This window comes from Calonectris borealis, chromosome 2, assembly GCF_964195595.1.
Source record: "Calonectris borealis chromosome 2, bCalBor7.hap1.2, whole genome shotgun sequence".
Classification (NCBI taxonomy): domain Eukaryota; kingdom Metazoa; phylum Chordata; class Aves; order Procellariiformes; family Procellariidae; genus Calonectris; species Calonectris borealis.
The window spans coordinates 47770023-47788070 of record NC_134313.1 but is presented as its reverse complement, the minus strand read 5'-3'; the positions used below and the strand labels follow the sequence as shown (position 1 = coordinate 47788070).

Below are 18048 nucleotides of genomic sequence, written 5' to 3'. Positions count from 1 at the left end.
AAAAATAGATTTTCAAACAATCCAGAGGATGTCTGTGAAAATTATCATACGGCAGGAAGCCTGAAATTTTCATTTCTCAGGAAAGCTTTGTCTTTTTTTTCTCCAAGAAACTTAATTTGCAGTTATTAGCTTTCTTTGGTTGGGCTTGTGACAAGATGTAGCCAAGAACATAGCAAGGGTTTCTTTTTTAGTCTTCTCTTCAGCCCATGACTTTTGGTGGTTTGTGCTTACTTGAAAGTGTATGAAAATTGTCTAGATGGTACGGTGTAAAGAGGCTCCTCTCCCTGCATCGTTTTCTGCCTGCAGAGGAGTCAGCAGAAGATATCTCCTTGTGCTGGAGGGAGGAGAGAGGGGAAGAGTTTTCACTGCTGCAGACGCTGCCTCCTTGATTCTGGATCCACAAACGTAACAGTCCTCTGACCCAGCATCTCTCAGACACATTACAGCCATTTTTCAAGTTTACACACCACAGCTTCCTGTAAATGGCTGTCTGCTGTAATCAAAGCTAATTGGAGTGCCAATTACAGCCCAGCTAGCGCAATTAGGTTACCAATTCTGACGAGTCATCAAGTCGCAGCAAAATGTGATCTGCATAAGTCCCACAAATTTCTCTATCTATAATGAGGTATTTTTTCGTGAGGAACAGCAGCTCTTTTTATACCGCAGTTAACACAGAGCCAGTGAGCTGGCTGGCTGTGTTTACATAGAGCGGAGCTGACTCAGCAGCAGTGTCCCGGGAGCTACGTGCCAGTTAAGCTTTCATTAAGGTCAACAGTTATCTATTTGCACACTTATACTAATTACTGTATTTCCTGAGCTTTGTGGTGATAACAAAGTCCAAAGTTCCTGCTTACCATAAATTTTAAAAGCAGAAGCAGGGGACTAGACCACCTAAGTGTCTGACATGCCAATGCAATAGCATCATGTTGTCGGTGAAATTATTGAAGACAGAGTAGAGAGGCACATTCATGCAGCAATCCAGCTAGGAACACCACGGAGGAAATAGTGAACTAAATGCTGGGAATTAGTCTGAAAGCAGCTTGCGAGTGCTTCCACCCTCTCTGCCTCTGAATGCGACTGTGGGAATATCTGGCAGAGAAGTGGTGGGGGAAAACCAGCGAGGGGAACATTACCCTTCTTACTCATCATCAGCCATTTGCTGATGACCTCAGTATCCTCTCCTCCAAGTAGCTGGAGATGCAGAGCTACCTTTAATAGTGCACACATCATACAAAATTTGCTGAATGGGTTTACAAAACAAGAGCAAGGCAATGTTTGTAGGGGAATTTTCCGGCTAGTTAGTACAGCTGGAAAAAAATACGTTATGTACTTTCTGGTGTGCGTGAAATGTAGTTTGGACTAATGAAAAAAAATACTACCTTGATCTACAAATCCTGTCTTGTCTTTGTTCATAGGCAATCACAACTAGAAAAGCTAATTTTTACAGATGGGAAAATTGACCTACAGACATTTCAATAGTACAATCTTCCATCACTGTTAATGATTGCGCTATATAGCATCAAAAAATCCTTACATTTATATGCTTATCATTTTGACTGTAGGCAAATCATAACAGAAGTTACTAGAAAGCGAGCATGCGGGACAGCAACTCAGCATCAGAGGGGAACAGGAAATAGCACTTGTTAGCACCTTGCATCCAAGTTAATCAAAGCAGTTTACAAACTTTACTGAAATTCAGCTTCACCACAAATCTGTCAGGCAGGGAAACGTTATTACCATTATTTCCCAGATGGGAAAGCAGTGACAGAGGCATAGGTCACTAAAAGGCACTGACACAGTTAACAGTACTGCTCCGCTAGTTGATACCCACTCCCATATTTAACGACTAATACAGTTCGGATGCTGTAGCAACCCAAAAGAGCTTTCTAAACATTCACATGTATATCTACAGTGCAAGATCATCTGAGCAACAAGTGAAATTGGTTTGAACACAGCTATTCCTCTCCTGCTGGAGGGACTTCACTAAGAAGCCTTACACAAACATCGCTGAAACTTGCCGACCAGCTGGCTGCCTAATGTCTTAGTCCTGAGCCAACTTCTTCTCCCAGAACCTATTTTCTAGGGGACGAAACAGATGCACCACAGCTGGACCACCGTCTCCGAGTTGTTCTCAAACCACTGGATTCTGATTATGTTTACAGCAATACATCTGCAGCCATTAATTCAGATACTATATTTCCATTAAAACACATATTTGAATATTTGTCAAACTTCTTTTCAATTATGTATATTTGGCTGTACCTTTCATCTCATGCCTGTGACAGGAAGCTCAGAAGGCTGGGACTGTGCTCTTCAGGCTGCAAGAGCCTGGCTATCTAAGAAATAGAGAAGCCAGCCCAGAAATCCCAGTGCTGGGCCCTTCGCAGTGCAATGAGCTTGTTACTACCACTGCTGCTGCTACTCATTTGTGCACTGAGGCCACCACTCACTGGGGTGTCCTGGGCACGTTTCTGAAGAGGTCCACCTCGAGGTAGGGCTGTAAGCCAGTCAAGAACTCAGCTGGGGACTGGCTGTGGGCTGATAGGTAATTCACGTTACTGAATGCCATTCCCGGAGAGGAAACCTCTAACGTTATGACTTTGACTTTCTTCCAAGGGTAAAACTCACTTGACAACAGTTAATGCTCGCTGTATAGGTACAATACTATTTCCATTACCACATTTGATGTAAGAGGTGGTAGAATTGAAATTGTATAATTACTGTTAATAAATACTACTTGGACTAATTCACATCATGCCTCAGAACCTAGCGTTGGTGGGAAAATTGCTGTCTTCAGATAGCATAATAATTTTTGTTAATACCACAAATCAAATGCAGTTAAATGACATTCTCATGGGCACTATCTGACTGCTAGGCTTGCTGCAAGCCTTTTTTTTCCTGCAAGGCAACAAATCTCTGATGCTGACAATTTGCTCGAGAACATCCCTTCAAATGCAGGAAATATTTCTGAATTACTTTTAGGGTTATGCTATTTCACATTCAAAATCTTGGCCAAATACATTTGCCTTGAGCTCTTTTTTTCTATTTCTCTAATATTACGAAAACACTAACATAGTTAAAAAAATAAAACGAAAACAGGAATGATAAATACTTACCACTTGGCTTATATCGTATCCCCAAGGAAGAAAAAGAACTCCTGTGTTATATTTCTCCCAGTGTGAACACATAAAGTTAAACAAGACAATGCTTAAATATATATACATTGTATATACAGAAACTCCAGTCTTCCCATTGTCTCGGGAACAGACAGAAAAAAAAGAAAGCACAAAAATGGAGGTAGCCCAGCTATCCAGCCCATGGTCAAATAATTCTCCCAGAGGAGTACTGGACTGAGTCCTTCGAGCATGTTTCCCATCTATGGAGTCTAGAAGGATTGGGAAAGAAAAAAAAATAAAGAATTAGAGCACAACAAAAGCAGTAACTTTCTCCACATACACTTCACTACTGCCATATATAACATATGGGGAAAATACACTGATGACAGCAAACTGAAGCACAACAGTCTCTTCAATACCAACATGTTAGGATTGCTCGTAAAATATTTGCTTCAGTTATCAAGTAATTTTTCAGTCCTTACCTCAGCTCTTAAACCAAATGCCACCTTCCTTATAAGCTTTAGAAAGACGTTCATAATTACTTGTCCCCAGTGATCTCTAAACACTTTTATGTCAGTCCCTGCAACCAATTTCTCAGTGGAAGTGCTGAAAAATGTCCATAGGGCTTCTCACCCATCCATTGGTGGTGTGGACCATCTGAGACTTCAGACCACTTGTGGGGAGATTCACTAAGGCATTTAGGTTGCCTGATCCTAAATGCCTCAACGACTAACAGTTACATGGCAGCCTCAAAGAGGAAATTTCACAAAATTTATTTGTGTGTGTGCCTACATAAGATATTTTAAAGAGTCTTTCAGTTGAAATCTTAGAATACAAGAGCTAGCAGTGTGCCCAGGTGGCCAAGAAGGCCAATGGCATCCTGGCTTGGATCAGAAATAGCGTGGCCAGCAGGAGTGGGGAAGTGATTGTCCTCTGTACTCGGCACTGGTGAGGCCGCACCTCGAATACTGTGTTCAGTTTTGGGCCCCTCACTACAAGAAGGACATGGAGGTGCTGGAGCGTGTCCAGAGGAGGGCAACGAAGCTGGTGAAGGGCCTGGAGCACAAGTCTTATGAGGAGCGGCTGAGGGAACTGGAGAAGAGGAGGCTGAGGGGAGACCTCATCACGCTCTACAATTACCTGAAAGGAGGTTGTAGCGAGGTGGGTGTTGGTCTCTTCTCCCAAGTAACAAGTGATAGGACGAGAGGAAATGGCCTCAAGTTGCGCCAAGGGAGGTTTAGATTGGGCATTAGGAAAAATTTCTTCACTGAAAGGGTTGTCAAGCCTTGGAACAGGCTGCCGAGGGAAGTGGTTGAGTCACCATCCCTGGAGGTATTTAAAAGATGTGTAGATGTGGTGCTTAGGGACATGGTTTAGTGGTGGACTTGGCAGTGTTAAGTTTGCGGTTGGACTTGATCTTAAAAGTCTTTTCCAACCTAAATGATTCTATGATGCTAAGAATACCTTACTGTTAAGGTGAGTTATGTGTTGATCACTTTTAATACTTGTGTTTGACAGATGCCCAAACACTGTACTGGATCTCACTCTGAGGAGAGAGTTGGACAATATGGTTTGAGTCGATCTGAGAGTTCACTGCTGTTGAACAGGGGAGGACCTGCAGCCTGCTCAGCTGGTGGAAAGACAGCAAACATTACGTTTTCCTCCGGGTCACTGAACAGAACTGGCACTGTGAATGGTACAAAAAGCAAGGGAGATGGCACAAGGGAGGGGCGGTGAATGCAGGGAGAAGGAGGAAGGGGGTCTAGAGCTGTAACCTTTCTTAGTTGTATTGTCAAACCATACCCTCAGACTCTTCTCTGAGACTGTGCTGGTGAGAAATAGAAATATTTTCTTCTTAAAGTTAAGTGTAAATACACAGGATGAACCTCTTAGGAAAAAGTACACAGAACAAACTTTACAGATTACTTAATTGTTATCCTGAATCTCAAAATAACATGGGTAATTTTTTCTTTTTAATGTTACTTGGAAGGTACTATAGCTAACAATTATTAGCTATTTATAGTATTAGTAACCCAAAACTGACTAGAGATACAACTCAGCAGAGTGAGACCAAAGACTCCACAGCTGCTATAGATCATATGCTACTTACTTCTCCAGATTATTTGGCAGTACTCTGAGTTTTGTTTAATGTAAATATACTTCAGGGATCTAAACCAGGAAAACATGGGATTTCATTTTGTACAGATTTTAGACTATCTCCCTATTGTAATACCTAAACAGATGTGAGATATCCTCCACTCAAATGCAAGTCTCTTGGGACAGTTCTCACAACTATAAAAATTAAAGATCTCATAGAGGATTTCAAATATGACTTGCCCCCTTCTAGAGCCGCACTCTCTCTCCATTAACATTGCCATTGAATTGTCGGCATCTTACTGAGAAGTGCAGAAAGAAAACTGTGTATATAAGCTTAAGGTTACTTGAATAATGTTGTTATAAATGTAGAAATTCTTTAGTCTATTTTAGGATGCTTCTGAAACTTAACTAGCAAGTAGGTATGTAAACATCCCTAAACAGTATATGGTCTTTTATATTTCAAGAACATCTATCCCAAATCAGAGAGAATTCAGTTATAGGGGTAATACTTTTTTAATGAGAATGATAGAAGATTGGTCTGTTCATAAATTATCTTACTTTGTCACAAAATAGTGTTCATATTAGATACTAAAATATATACACCAGCGAAAGACTGGGTTTCATTTTGTAGGAATATTTGACTAAAAAGAGTTAGGCTTATAATGGTGTCATGAAATACAGTACTTCTAATGATAATGAACATGGGTAAAAATACAGGAACTATATAACTCATACGTAAAAGTGGATTTTCACAAATCTTCACCCACATTTTCCATGTGGTTTCACCAGCTTTTTAAGAGACTGAAAATATTTTCTGTTTTAGATTTCAGTTTGAAATCATTCACGCCAACAATGGTGTATATTCAATAGGGGACAAAAGCTGTCCCACACTTCCACTGCTTTAGGATTATTATATTATGATTTTGTCTCATGAAGGTTCATAAATCTTCAGTTTTATTAAAGTTTATATAACTTTTAAATAATGGAAATCAAAGTAACAGCAAAGAGCATTCCATTTTATGGAAAGGGAGAAGATACCAAACCACCTTAACAAAGAGGGGGAAAAAGAACAGCATGCTAGGGAATTTGGAGAGAGTAACTGTGTCATTAAAAAGAAGCTGAGAGAGATTAAAGCTGCATATTTGGTTAGTTATTATGGCTCTCTGCAGTATTCCAAAGGGAAAACTTTGGCCATGCAGAATTAAATCTGAGACTAAATATTTCATGAAGTGGCTTGGACAGCACACACAAAAATCTACATATACATCAGTTCATTGTAGCTTTGACTGTCAACATCATATTCCTTGTCTTCCAAGTATTAGGAACTATAGGCCTCACTGGCAAATAACATCTACATTAAGAACCTCAGAAGCTGAATTTCCAATGAGCTTTCTGGGATGTCATACACTAACAGCTCCAATATGTAATTCCTATTTATGAAACAATAGCCACTTCATTAAATTCCCTACAATTACATAAAGAATGGTTTTTACAAAAGAAACTGCTGCTTCTGCTAATGATTATAGAGAGCTGTTAGGGAAATCTGACTGGTAGTCAGCTTCAAGGGATGGTTGTCCCATTGATTTTTATGGTACAAATACAAAGAAATTCTGGACAAAATAATTGTGGCACAAACTCGCCACTTGAATAGAAATGGCAAGGCGTTCACAGTGCAGAGGGAGATGTCTGCACAGGGGGATACACACAGGTTAATCAAGATGGCTCTACCTGCATGGGTCTGATACCAAAAGGGGCCAGCATCTTTGCACAACACTGCAGTGTACATCTAGAACACATTTATATCTAGCCTGGGTACCTTAAGCATGGCACACAAATGTACTGCTACGCTCTGCAATGCAGGGCCTTATAAGAACCAGCTTCAAAAGAGAGGGTACGTTTACACAGCACAGTGCAGTCCACGTAAATATGCTGCCTTGAGTTCCCCCCAAAAATGAGCTCTGTCGCACCACGTTGTGGAGAGACTAGTTTGGAATGAGTTAGCTTTGGAAGAGAAAGCAAGAAAGCCATGCTAATGTGGATCTCACTCCCAGATCTGCACCAGTTCAGGTCTATGTCTTCACACCACTGCACAGCAAGATGCAATGTACCTAAAAATACAGTCATGGTATGATATAAATGTAAAATGGAATATGAAACTGAAAATGAGGTATAGGTGTTACAGGAGAAAAACAGCAACAGGAAAGAAAAAAAAAGATACTTCATCTCCGTAAGAAGCTCAGGCCACATTCATACCATCTTTCCTGACACACGCCATAAGCACTGAAGTGCCCTAACAGGTTAAAACACAATGCTACATTCATTTTCCTTTTTCTCTGCTTTGCCCTTTATTTTCCCTGTCCTTGAAAGCACCCTCTGCTAAGGCAAGTGTCAGGGAGCTTCTTAGAACGTCATCATTGGGGGACAAAGATTTTTATGAAACCCAACAGCAGTGACTGCTTCTACATAATGATTTCCATTGTTTCTCTAAAACAATTCGAACTTTCAAAAGAGATATGAGCAACAGTCATAGAACCTCTAATATATCATTAAAAATTGCTGGGGTTTTTTTTAAGCCTTATGGCTGTTTTTTGTTATTGGTTTGGGGTTTTTTCCATCTCAGAGAACTGTTTTGGAGAGAGATCAGTAATTTATCCACTATCCTCTTCATTTTGATAGTGCTGAGCACTAATGAACTAGTAGATAAAGCTATATGAAGACGTCAGACATGTAAATTATTTCATTGTACTTTACCTAAAGCGTAAGCACAAAAGGTGGTAAAAGCACTGAACAGCCACACCCAGGTGGGAACAAGTCCAGGACTGGTACCTGAAATAAATCGGGTAGTGAGTCAGTGTAACAGTGGTTAACATCAAAGAAGTCCACCAAGATACTCATATACACATGAACAAGCTGCCACTGATTAGCGTGCTACATCAAACAGATTGAAATTCTTGTTTTTGACCTTAAGTCATCAGTGAGGTCTACCAAAGAAGCAATGAGCAGGCTTGAATGTGTTTATATTGTAAAGGAGAGAAGATAAGGTAGAGGTTTTTTGGTCCTGAAACGACTCTAGTATTGCACAAAATAATGATAGTAACTAGGCAAAAATTTTCATAGGTCATGGGAAGACTATCCATCAACAAATTAGTTAATGTTTATGCAATATCTAAAGACAAAAAAATGTCGTTTTGAAGCATGATCATTATTATTAGTGCCAATGTGGGGTTTGTATAGCACTTTTACCATACAGATCTGAACAGGAAACTTTTGTCCTTAGGCTAGGACAGATATTAGCACCCTTTTTTCCTCCTTGAAAAAAAGGAAAAGAAAGCTGAATTGGGCAGAACCCAGGGTTCTGTTATTGCTCGGCTGATAGCAATAACCCACAGTTATTGTTGCTCTTTTAAAGAATTCAATCTTTTTTCCAGAGAGTGTTCTATTTAACTCAAACATAATCCAATAAGGACTACACCAGCACTAAGCCCTCTCAGGTTTCTGGCATTTGGCACCCAACACGGGGAATACTCGCACACGGAGGTGTGTCCTTGCTGAACAGGGAGATGCCAGTACCTAAAGCAGTGCCCTGGCCACCTTTCTGTCAATGCCTCATCTTGCCGCTCCGAAAGAAAAGATGGCAGTTCCTGACTCCTAGTTGCAAATTTTCAAACTGTAGAATGAAAACCAGCTGTCCAGGAAATTAAGTCTTTTATTTCTGATCCTAGGTATGGGATTGATATATGATACTCAAAAGGTTCATTAGGTTGCACGGACGTTTTCAATCGAGAAATGATGGGCACTTTCTTGTGTGAAATCAAGAATAGGCTTGCACATGGAAATCTCAACTCTAAGAGACTTAATCACCATTTCAAATGTCTTCAAGTTCAACGTGTATCTACTGGGAATGTGTCAAGATAAAATTATCCCATTAAAAGATCTGTGTTGGACGCTCTTTTATTACAGAACTTAGTAAATATCAGCTGCATTGATAAAAAACTAAGTGCTTAAGGATGAGGTCAGATGATAACTACATAACGTGCTGGTCCTGAAAACTTAATGCTCATACAGGATTATTTTTGAGCCAAAACTGCTAACAAGTATCCCTGTCTCTAGAATTGTTGTGATAAATGTACAAACAGCTCACACCAAAAGGTACCTCCTGAACCTAACCACAGGCATAAGAAATTAAAGGCAGCAAAAAAAACCCAGACATAATTGTTTCAGGAAATAAAAGTGTTAAGTCTTCACCAAATTGTCTAGTTCAAAGAAAAGCAAAAATTTTTATATATTAATCACCCGGGAGATGCTTACTACTTTCTGTAGGCTCCAACAGCTGGTCTGAGAAGCCCAGAACTGAACGTGCCCTATGCTCAGGAGCAATCAGCTCCAAAAAGCTTTTGACTTGGTCTGCCATGAGGAGCAAATATGGACTTGGACTTTGAAAGTCATAATTTCAAGAGACATTTGTTTAGAAATTATTTCTTCTTTGTCTAGAAGCAGTCTTAAATGGGGGGGTGGGTGGAGTAATTAAAGGGAAATTAACTCATTCAGGCATGGATTTAGGTATTAGGAAATGTGAAACCAATGAAAATTTTATAAAGAACATTACGGTGGTTTTTGGCTGTGTATTTAAATCCTGGCATACACTTTAAATAAAATGAGATATTATCATAGACTTCAAGCAGCACATGCTGAAACCCATATTTAGGGTTGAAATTAAATAAGGTTTTTCAATAAAATTATCTAAATTTATAATGCCATATGTGAGGCCAGATCCTCCCATATGCACATGGAGCCTCATTAAGGGAATGAGTGGACGATTCAAATATCTGGTACCTCCCTGTATCATTCAGAAGTATGACATGAGCAGCTCACTAATTCTGAAAAATTACAACATGAGAATATTTACCTGAGGCAGTGTAGTCCCAGTCATAAAAAGATATTAGAAAATAATTAACTAAAATCATGACAAATCCAGAGAATGTTAACAGGTTGGGAGCAATCCACAAAGGCACTATCTGTTAAAAAAGAAAGAAAAAAATCTAAGAAAAATTATATTTCAAATTGTAAATCCTATTTCAATTAAATATTTTTTGCTTTTTATCAGGAAAGGAGAAGCTTGTATATGACACTAGCAATATTCAGATTTGTACATATTTTCCCATTTTCAAATTAAAATACAGTTTTCATTTCTGAAATTTACTTTCAAATGTAACTCTTTTGCCTGATCTTTGTGACTGCAGTAAAAATGTCATTCAAAAATGTCTTATTTCCTATGTTATACACTATCCTTATTTTCCCAGCCACCTAGGAAAGCTTCTCGCTTTTCAGTGTATCACAACTGAAAGAAGACTGCAGCACCCCAGTGTGGTAATTCAGCATCCACGTGGCAGGTTTTTTTAAGCATCCTATTCCGACACTATAACAAGGAAATTTCCTCTTCTGAAATATGTTAATAATTTCCAACTCTAAACTTCAACAAATCAGACACTGAGTGCATTACCCTGTTAGATCCACAAGAAGTCCCTGTTACAAGCAGCTCCCTAGTTCTCTAGACAGTAACTTTCTGCAGGGTCTCCCTCTTTAGGCATAAATGATAAACACTCCATTAATTCATTTGACTTTGTAGAGTGCTGAAAAAGACGCTCTGTCTTCACCTAAGCCTCTAATTCTTTGTCCCATTAACCCTTCTCAGCTATTCATCCCCTGTGACTTTAAGGCATTCCTTAACTGCGGCATGGGTCCTTTCCGGTAACACTCTTCCCAAGTAACACAGCTTCTCCAAAATATTTTCTGAAATAGCATACACAGCTTTCTACATGATTTTTAGACAGAATATATTTGCATAAATACTAAGTATCAACCATTACCATCACTCAAACACAGTATAAATATATTCGAAATATAAAAATATTGGAGGCTTATAATAAAATTCTTTGGAGCGCCTAAGGACTGAAAATGTATGTAAAGTACTTTGACATTATAAAATATTACAAAACAATATTAAAGAAAAAGAAGTTAAATAATTTCAGATACTAATAATAGTTTTGAAACCAAATGTTTTGTTAATTTCTTTGGAGGAGCTAGATGGACAGGCAGATGAATACATACTAATTCATATACATCTTTACATTTCCTTTATGCTATTACTACATGAAAAATTTGCATATAGAATTTGAATGCTTGGACTGATTAATTATCCCGATTAGATCCTCTTTTTCTACTATAGGACAATTAATAATATTCAGGAGAAACTGTGCAACTGACAATGTACAGTGTAAACTTCCAAAAATCAGATGAAAATTCCTGAATATTTTCCAGTTGTATTTCTTAGATGTTTTCTTTAATAACAAAAAAAATGTTAAATCTGATAGTTGCTTTCTTTATGACCAGGATTTTATCACTAAGTTTAAAATACTGTATGTCAGCTCTTGCAGTATTTAAAATACATCATGGAATGCATAGGGCTACAATAAAAAAATTTTAACATATCTATCATTCTTAGTCTTCAAAAGCCCAATTCTAAACCCCTAAAAACAAGTGACAGCAGACGTTCCCTGAAGCTCCTTTAGGAGAACACCAGAGGAGGAACCCTTCGGTGCACGGTCCCCTCTTCTTACATTGACTGCACGCTCAGTGTGCAGCGACAGCAGCACATCTCCTAATTTTGCTACCTGGGATGCAGAAACCTTGTAAGATGGAGACTTGGTATGAATCGCCTGCTGTGGAATTGATCTGACGTCTATGACCTTACATGAAATAAGGAGAGACACTGAAGAAATCCTAGATTGGTCTCTTTTAATCTAAAGCATAGATCAAAATAGTGCATTAAGACAACTTGTGGATGCACCGTTTACGTGGATATACAGATGCCATCCAACATACTGTTTAAAAATGACTGATTTCTCCTGTATGATTCATAATAATTATTGATTATTAAATAAAGTGGGGTGCCATAAATGTCTGCTTTCTAATTAGGTTCGTCATTCTAAATAGTCATAATGTCATTATTAAGTTATTACAGGAAATAATTTATGCTTACACAGTGCAAACATGAAGACAATATTTTAACCCACTTTGTTGCTAAGATCATGTATTTTAAGAAAGAAACCATCAAAGCATGTTGCTATACTTGCAATCCCTTTGGCTAGTAGACACACCATGAAAAACAGTTACAGGAGATCTATCCTCAGGAAAACAGCCTCCTCCTCTGCCCTAAGCATACTCTTTTGATCCTTACCAAACCTTATCTGTCTAGGTATTTGGAAAGTATTCCAGTTGCAAAATCCCTTTTGTTATATTTAATGCCCCTTATTCTTTTGGTTGGCATTACACTACCATCACCCTATTTCACAATTCAAAAATTACAGGGTGTTAAATATTAACTTCTTACACATATTGGAAAAATACAGCCTGAATTTACTAGTATCCTATAGAAGGATACGTTGCAATCTTTATTATCTAATTAACAGACAGTAGAAGTCTGATACATCAATGCGCCACATGATTAATACAACTGGAGGTGCCACTGGGGAGAATCGCATCTGCTCTCTGGCAAAACAATTGTACGCTTGAACCTTTTAACAAACTTCTAGTTCCACAAAATACTAACTGATTTCTGTTTTAACGGGTCTACAACCATTCATGCTAAAAGCCTTACTACAAACAGCAAATGTTTTTATATATCAACTGTCTATTTGGATAATAAACAGTAAAGTACACATATTTATATAAAGCTCTGTTCAAACTTGAAATATTCTTTAACTAAGTCACTTGAGACCACTAAAATCCTACTCATGCCAAATTCTAGTGATAAAATCAAAGTTCATAATGGCAACAGAGGGGGGGGTTAATTGACTTCAGTGAAGCTGGCATACACCTGCATATCCCAGTGGGATTTCCTCCTTTTCCTCCCATTGTCCTGCAAAAATGTGATTTCTCATGAATACAAATAGAGGAGGAATATTCAGTTCATGTAGTAGCTAAGTAATACTATACATTATCTGTCAGAGAGCACGATTGTTCTTTATTATAAAATACAAATCTTAATTACAGGCAAAAGAACAGAGCATTGAATTCATTAAAGATGAAATACCTACAGTTGCATAATCAGAATAGTTTTAAATAACATGTAGAGAAAGTTAATTGTTACTCTGTAATTTCATGTAGGTGTTACTACAATGTGGAAAAGCTGCGACGGAGAGGAGTATCTCAGAGTACTTCAAGCCCATTATAGAATCCAGGCATGAAACATTACCCTTCACTTCCTGCTTTAGCACCAGATTCAACACATTTCTGAAGCACATACATCCAAAAATCACACTCAAACTGACAGAGGCACATGATGCAGTACATAAGAAAGATGTCCTTGGAAAAGGAAAGAGAGGAAGGTAATGCTCAGGATTTCCAGGCAAGTATCTAACTTAAATGCACAATTTCTTTGTTTTCCTAGCATCCCCACCACAGGTAAATGAGCTGGGTTATGACAACATGTTTTCAGTTCTTACGTATGTCAACATCCCAGCTCATAAATTCCCACGTCTTCTCTAATGTCAGGCTTTTCTTAATTTCTCATAACATAGGAAATACAGTGAATGATAATGTCTCATAATGTACAAAACACATCTTCCAATGAATTCTGTGTTACAGAATACAGAGAAACTTGTGTTGCAATTAGGACTAAATCGACACATGAAAGGCCAGACCCAAATCCCAACAAATCCCAAGCCTCTGTTCCCATAGATTTTTTTTTTTTTTTTTTTTGCTTGGCTCTGTGAATTTTAGGCTGTTTTTTTTTTAACTCCTCTAAAATCTGGTAAAAACAATCCCTGTGGAATGTTTATTTTCACCAGATTAGAAACTAGAAGATAATTGATTCATATCTGCAAATGGATGTATTAGGATGTCTGAACTGAGAGAAATTACTTCTCCCAGTCATCAAGAAGCACACTTGTACTGCCCAATTCTGAATTAACATATTAGATGCAATGTTTCTTCTTCTTAAAAAATTATCCCAGGTTTACTATATCTCCCTATTGCAATGCACTGTTCTATTTAAATAGAAATAAGATGATATATTGTAAAATGTAAATTCAATATTATATTCTAGATCACAGAATATTATAGTCTAGAGCACGCTCATAGCCCACTTATAATGCTTACAAGAGGTACAAGCTACAAAAAAATCAATGACGAGTATATGTATTCAAAGCTTCTCCTTCTAAAAATAAGAGTTGATCACATTTATTACCACTGTTTTACTTACACTTCAAGAGAAAAAAAGTATTTTTTGGTGAACAGAGGAGCACAATTTTCTTGGACTCAGTTTGGGACAACAGTTACTGCCACACCTGGTTTCAGTATCCAGCCAAGAACAAAACCATTCTAGCATCTTCTGTTCCTACTAATATTTTACAAACAGCTAAATTTTGGCCAATAAGTTTGGTGCTCCCCCAGTTCTCATTTTTATCTCTAGGAGCAACCAAGATGACTCTGCTGCAATCTCCATTACATACTGCTTTCTCCTCTGCAGCTGTGCATTCCCAGCTCCTCTGCAGGACTCTGATTTTACCTGGCAGTATCTTTTAATGTTAGAATGACTACTTCTACAAAAGCTGAGAGCAATATAATTTGTCTTTAAATCCTTGTGATACATCACCGAGAATTATCCTGTAACGCTCTTGCACCAGAAGGCAAAGCATAACATTCATTGCTGTATCTTCAGGGTTCAAATCAAACCGAATGCCAAAGTACAGACCACTCCGGTCTTCGGTTCTGTACTCAGATCTCTCAGCTTTTGAAAGCGGTTTTCAGTCCTGTGCTCTGGTTTGGGTTCTCTTCCAGCAAGAAGTGAACAAAATCATGCTTACCTAAAATTTAAGGAGATTTAAAAAATCTAAAGTGGTCACATTTTTTATAGGATCTTCACCCTATGCTACATGAGGACAGCAACAATGTTGCTCTTCTTCTGGGAAAACCCTGCAACAATTATCTCCAAAGGAAGTTTTTGGCTGATAATACCCTCCCTTCAATTTGATAGCAGAGGAATACCCATGGATCTCCTAAACCAAAGTGCAAGTGCACAGTAAAGCCTCTGCTCATCTCCCATGCCGGACTCCAGGGTGCTGGGGGGCCTTTTCTGCCTCGTTGTTTCCCTCAATATTATGATGGGAACAAAAACAGAGTCTCTGAACTGAATTACTGAATTCAGTTTCACATCTTTGAATTGCTTTTCTCTCATACCGTGTTCAGGTTGGTTTTTAATCCTTAAGTTAGGTCATATAAACACTTTCATGAACTTATGTTGAGGTTATGAATGAGAGATTATGATTTTGCTGCTATATCAAGCATAAGCAATACCTGAATTATAGAACCCAAAGACGGCAGATCCAACAGCACTCTGACCACACGCATCCTTTTTTGTTTGTATAAAGGTTTGTTTTCAAGTCTGCTCCAATCTAAAGATTTCCTCTAAAGAGGCAGATGCAGAAGTCATTGCTTCCTTGGAGATCAATAAAGTTCATATTTATTTGAGATACAGCCTTTGTTTTGCCAACAACAGCAAAACTAATTGTGAGCGATTTTATTTTTAAAAACTGCAGTTCAGAATGCATTCAAGAGATGCCATCTTCCAATCGTTATGGTGATCATGGTAACCGCTCTCATTTTCAGCTTCTTAGAGAAATGCCTAGCTCCCTCGAGCAAGTACCCTGGGGAGAAAATGAGACAGCACTTGCATAAAATCATGTGCACAGCACAGAGATAAAGCCATGCTGTTGTTAGGTGGCATATGCTGCACAAAAAGAATTTGTACTAAGTAAACCCTTCAATGTCTGCAAAGCTGTTTAATGAAAGATGTAATAATGAAAGATGTAAAAAAGAAAGGGATGCCTTTTGTACAGTGATCAGAAAAAAATAAATAAACCTTGTTTTTCTAAAAAAAAACCACATCAAAATCCAAACATACTCATCTTAAATATAGCTATATATCCTGTAACATTTGTTTTCTTGTATACAGATGTCTTAAATTCAGCTTTATTAATCAATACATATTTTTAAACGAAAATACATGCTGTATTTAAAACAAATTCTTACATTATCACGTCATATTTCTATTAAATAAAATTCTTACCTTAATAATTTTGTTCCAGATGGGCTGCATAATATACACAGATAAAGGATTTGTATCCACAGCACTGTACTGTGAGGAAACAAGGGAACATGTTAAACAAAGCACTGAACAATGCATATTTTTCCATCACCGTATATCCTTCAGCACCTAAGAACAATCACTCTGAGTGTGATTGGTGTAAATTTATTTTATTCTGATGACCATTCGTACAGTTTTAGTTTAATTTAAAAGCACTGGCCTGGTTTACAATTACCTTGTTAGCAACTCTATGTACTAACACAAAGGTTTAGGCTGGTGAAATGGCAAACAGCTCTGTAGTCACATTTTACTTTTAAATTCTTACTCATTTTAGAAGTTATCTTATAAGACTCTGCATTTCTACCATATTTTGGATTTAATACCTTTATTTGCACTACCAGTAATGCATGGTCTGAGCAGCAGTTCATTGCTAGTATGCAGAATAGATAGTGCACATGGAATATGGTCATAAGTGGAATATTATCTCGCAGAGATACACAGCTTTTGACATAGAAAAACAGTTGCATTTGCACTATGCTAATTAACGTAAGGCGATGTTATTATAAAAATAAGCTCTAAAACAGCACAGTTCATTACCACAATAAAATTTCCCTGTCGGACAGACTTGTAAAAATATTATATGCGTTTTATAAATTCCAATAAGCACATATCTGTATCTTTGCAAACAAAATATTTCAGAAATCTGAGCCCACCCCAAATTGCTGTTGCCTACTTTCTCCTCAGAGGACAATATCAAGTTTTGTCCTGCCTTGAGACTGCAGAACACAGACTCAGAACAATCTGCAGAAGAACGATCTTAACTGATAGTACCACTCACAACCACGTTCTTGAGTCCTGGCGGGTCCATGGTGGAAGAAGTTAGTCATCGTTGGGGTGGTACACGTTATTCTTCCAGAAATTCTTGGACTTTAAAAGTGCATATATGACTTATGTTGTTAGCATGTTGCATATGACTCACATAAAGATTCAGATATATCTATATACAGCACTGTCCAAACATTGTGTGTGGACAATGAGAATAAGGTAGGGATGTGTTAGACCACAATTTGTTGAAGCTGTTCACATGCAGAGAGGCTTTCATTCTTTCATTTCACCTAACTTCAGCCAGCAGCTAATCGTTCTCCCTATAGTTAATTTATCGAGCTCTCCTAGCCAACTATCCTTTGGATGAGATTGCACTCTGGAAGTACCTGATTCAAGTCATTAATTATCAAAGGAGCCTAGACACTTGTCTTAAATCTAGGCACCCTTTAGGTGACTGAAGTCTGGCAAGGTTAATCTCAGTTCCAGTATCCCCATTCACCAAGCTTTTACACACACACTTAAAGTGCACACATCTGAGCTAAGAGCTTTCAGGAGACAAGTGCAAGCGGGACAAAAGATTAATGCAGCATGCCTCAGGTTTTGAATGCAGAGTCTGTGTCTTTTCATCTAAACTTTCTGAGGATATCAGGCTACGGAGTGCTTAAGAACTCTTACACACATTTCCTTTTTCTATCTGCATACAAAGGATACATTTTAATTACTTTCTGGACAAAACAAAGCATTTGTTTAGTTATTTTGTAATTTGTGGTTAAGTTTTAATCACAGATAATAAATGTAGTATACTTGTAAAATTATTATAACACAGCTACATGTACATACTGGCAAATATTCAAGAAATCACCT

At 38.0% G+C, this 18048-nt stretch overlaps 1 protein-coding gene across 1 annotated transcript in view; it reads right to left on the bottom strand.

The window, feature by feature from the left end:
• The window catches only part of LOC142078790 (ethanolaminephosphotransferase 1-like), a 59308-nt gene that overhangs the window by 25637 nt on the left and 15623 nt on the right, over nt 1–18048 (bottom strand). The window contains exons 2-5 of the mRNA XM_075141901.1: nt 16342–16410; nt 10120–10228; nt 7965–8039; nt 3117–3385 (exon numbers count right to left, since the gene is read on the bottom strand). Coding sequence (XP_074998002.1) covers nt 3117–3385; nt 7965–8039; nt 10120–10228; nt 16342–16410 — 522 coding nt within the window. The remainder of the gene's footprint in view (nt 1–3116; nt 3386–7964; nt 8040–10119; nt 10229–16341; nt 16411–18048) is intronic.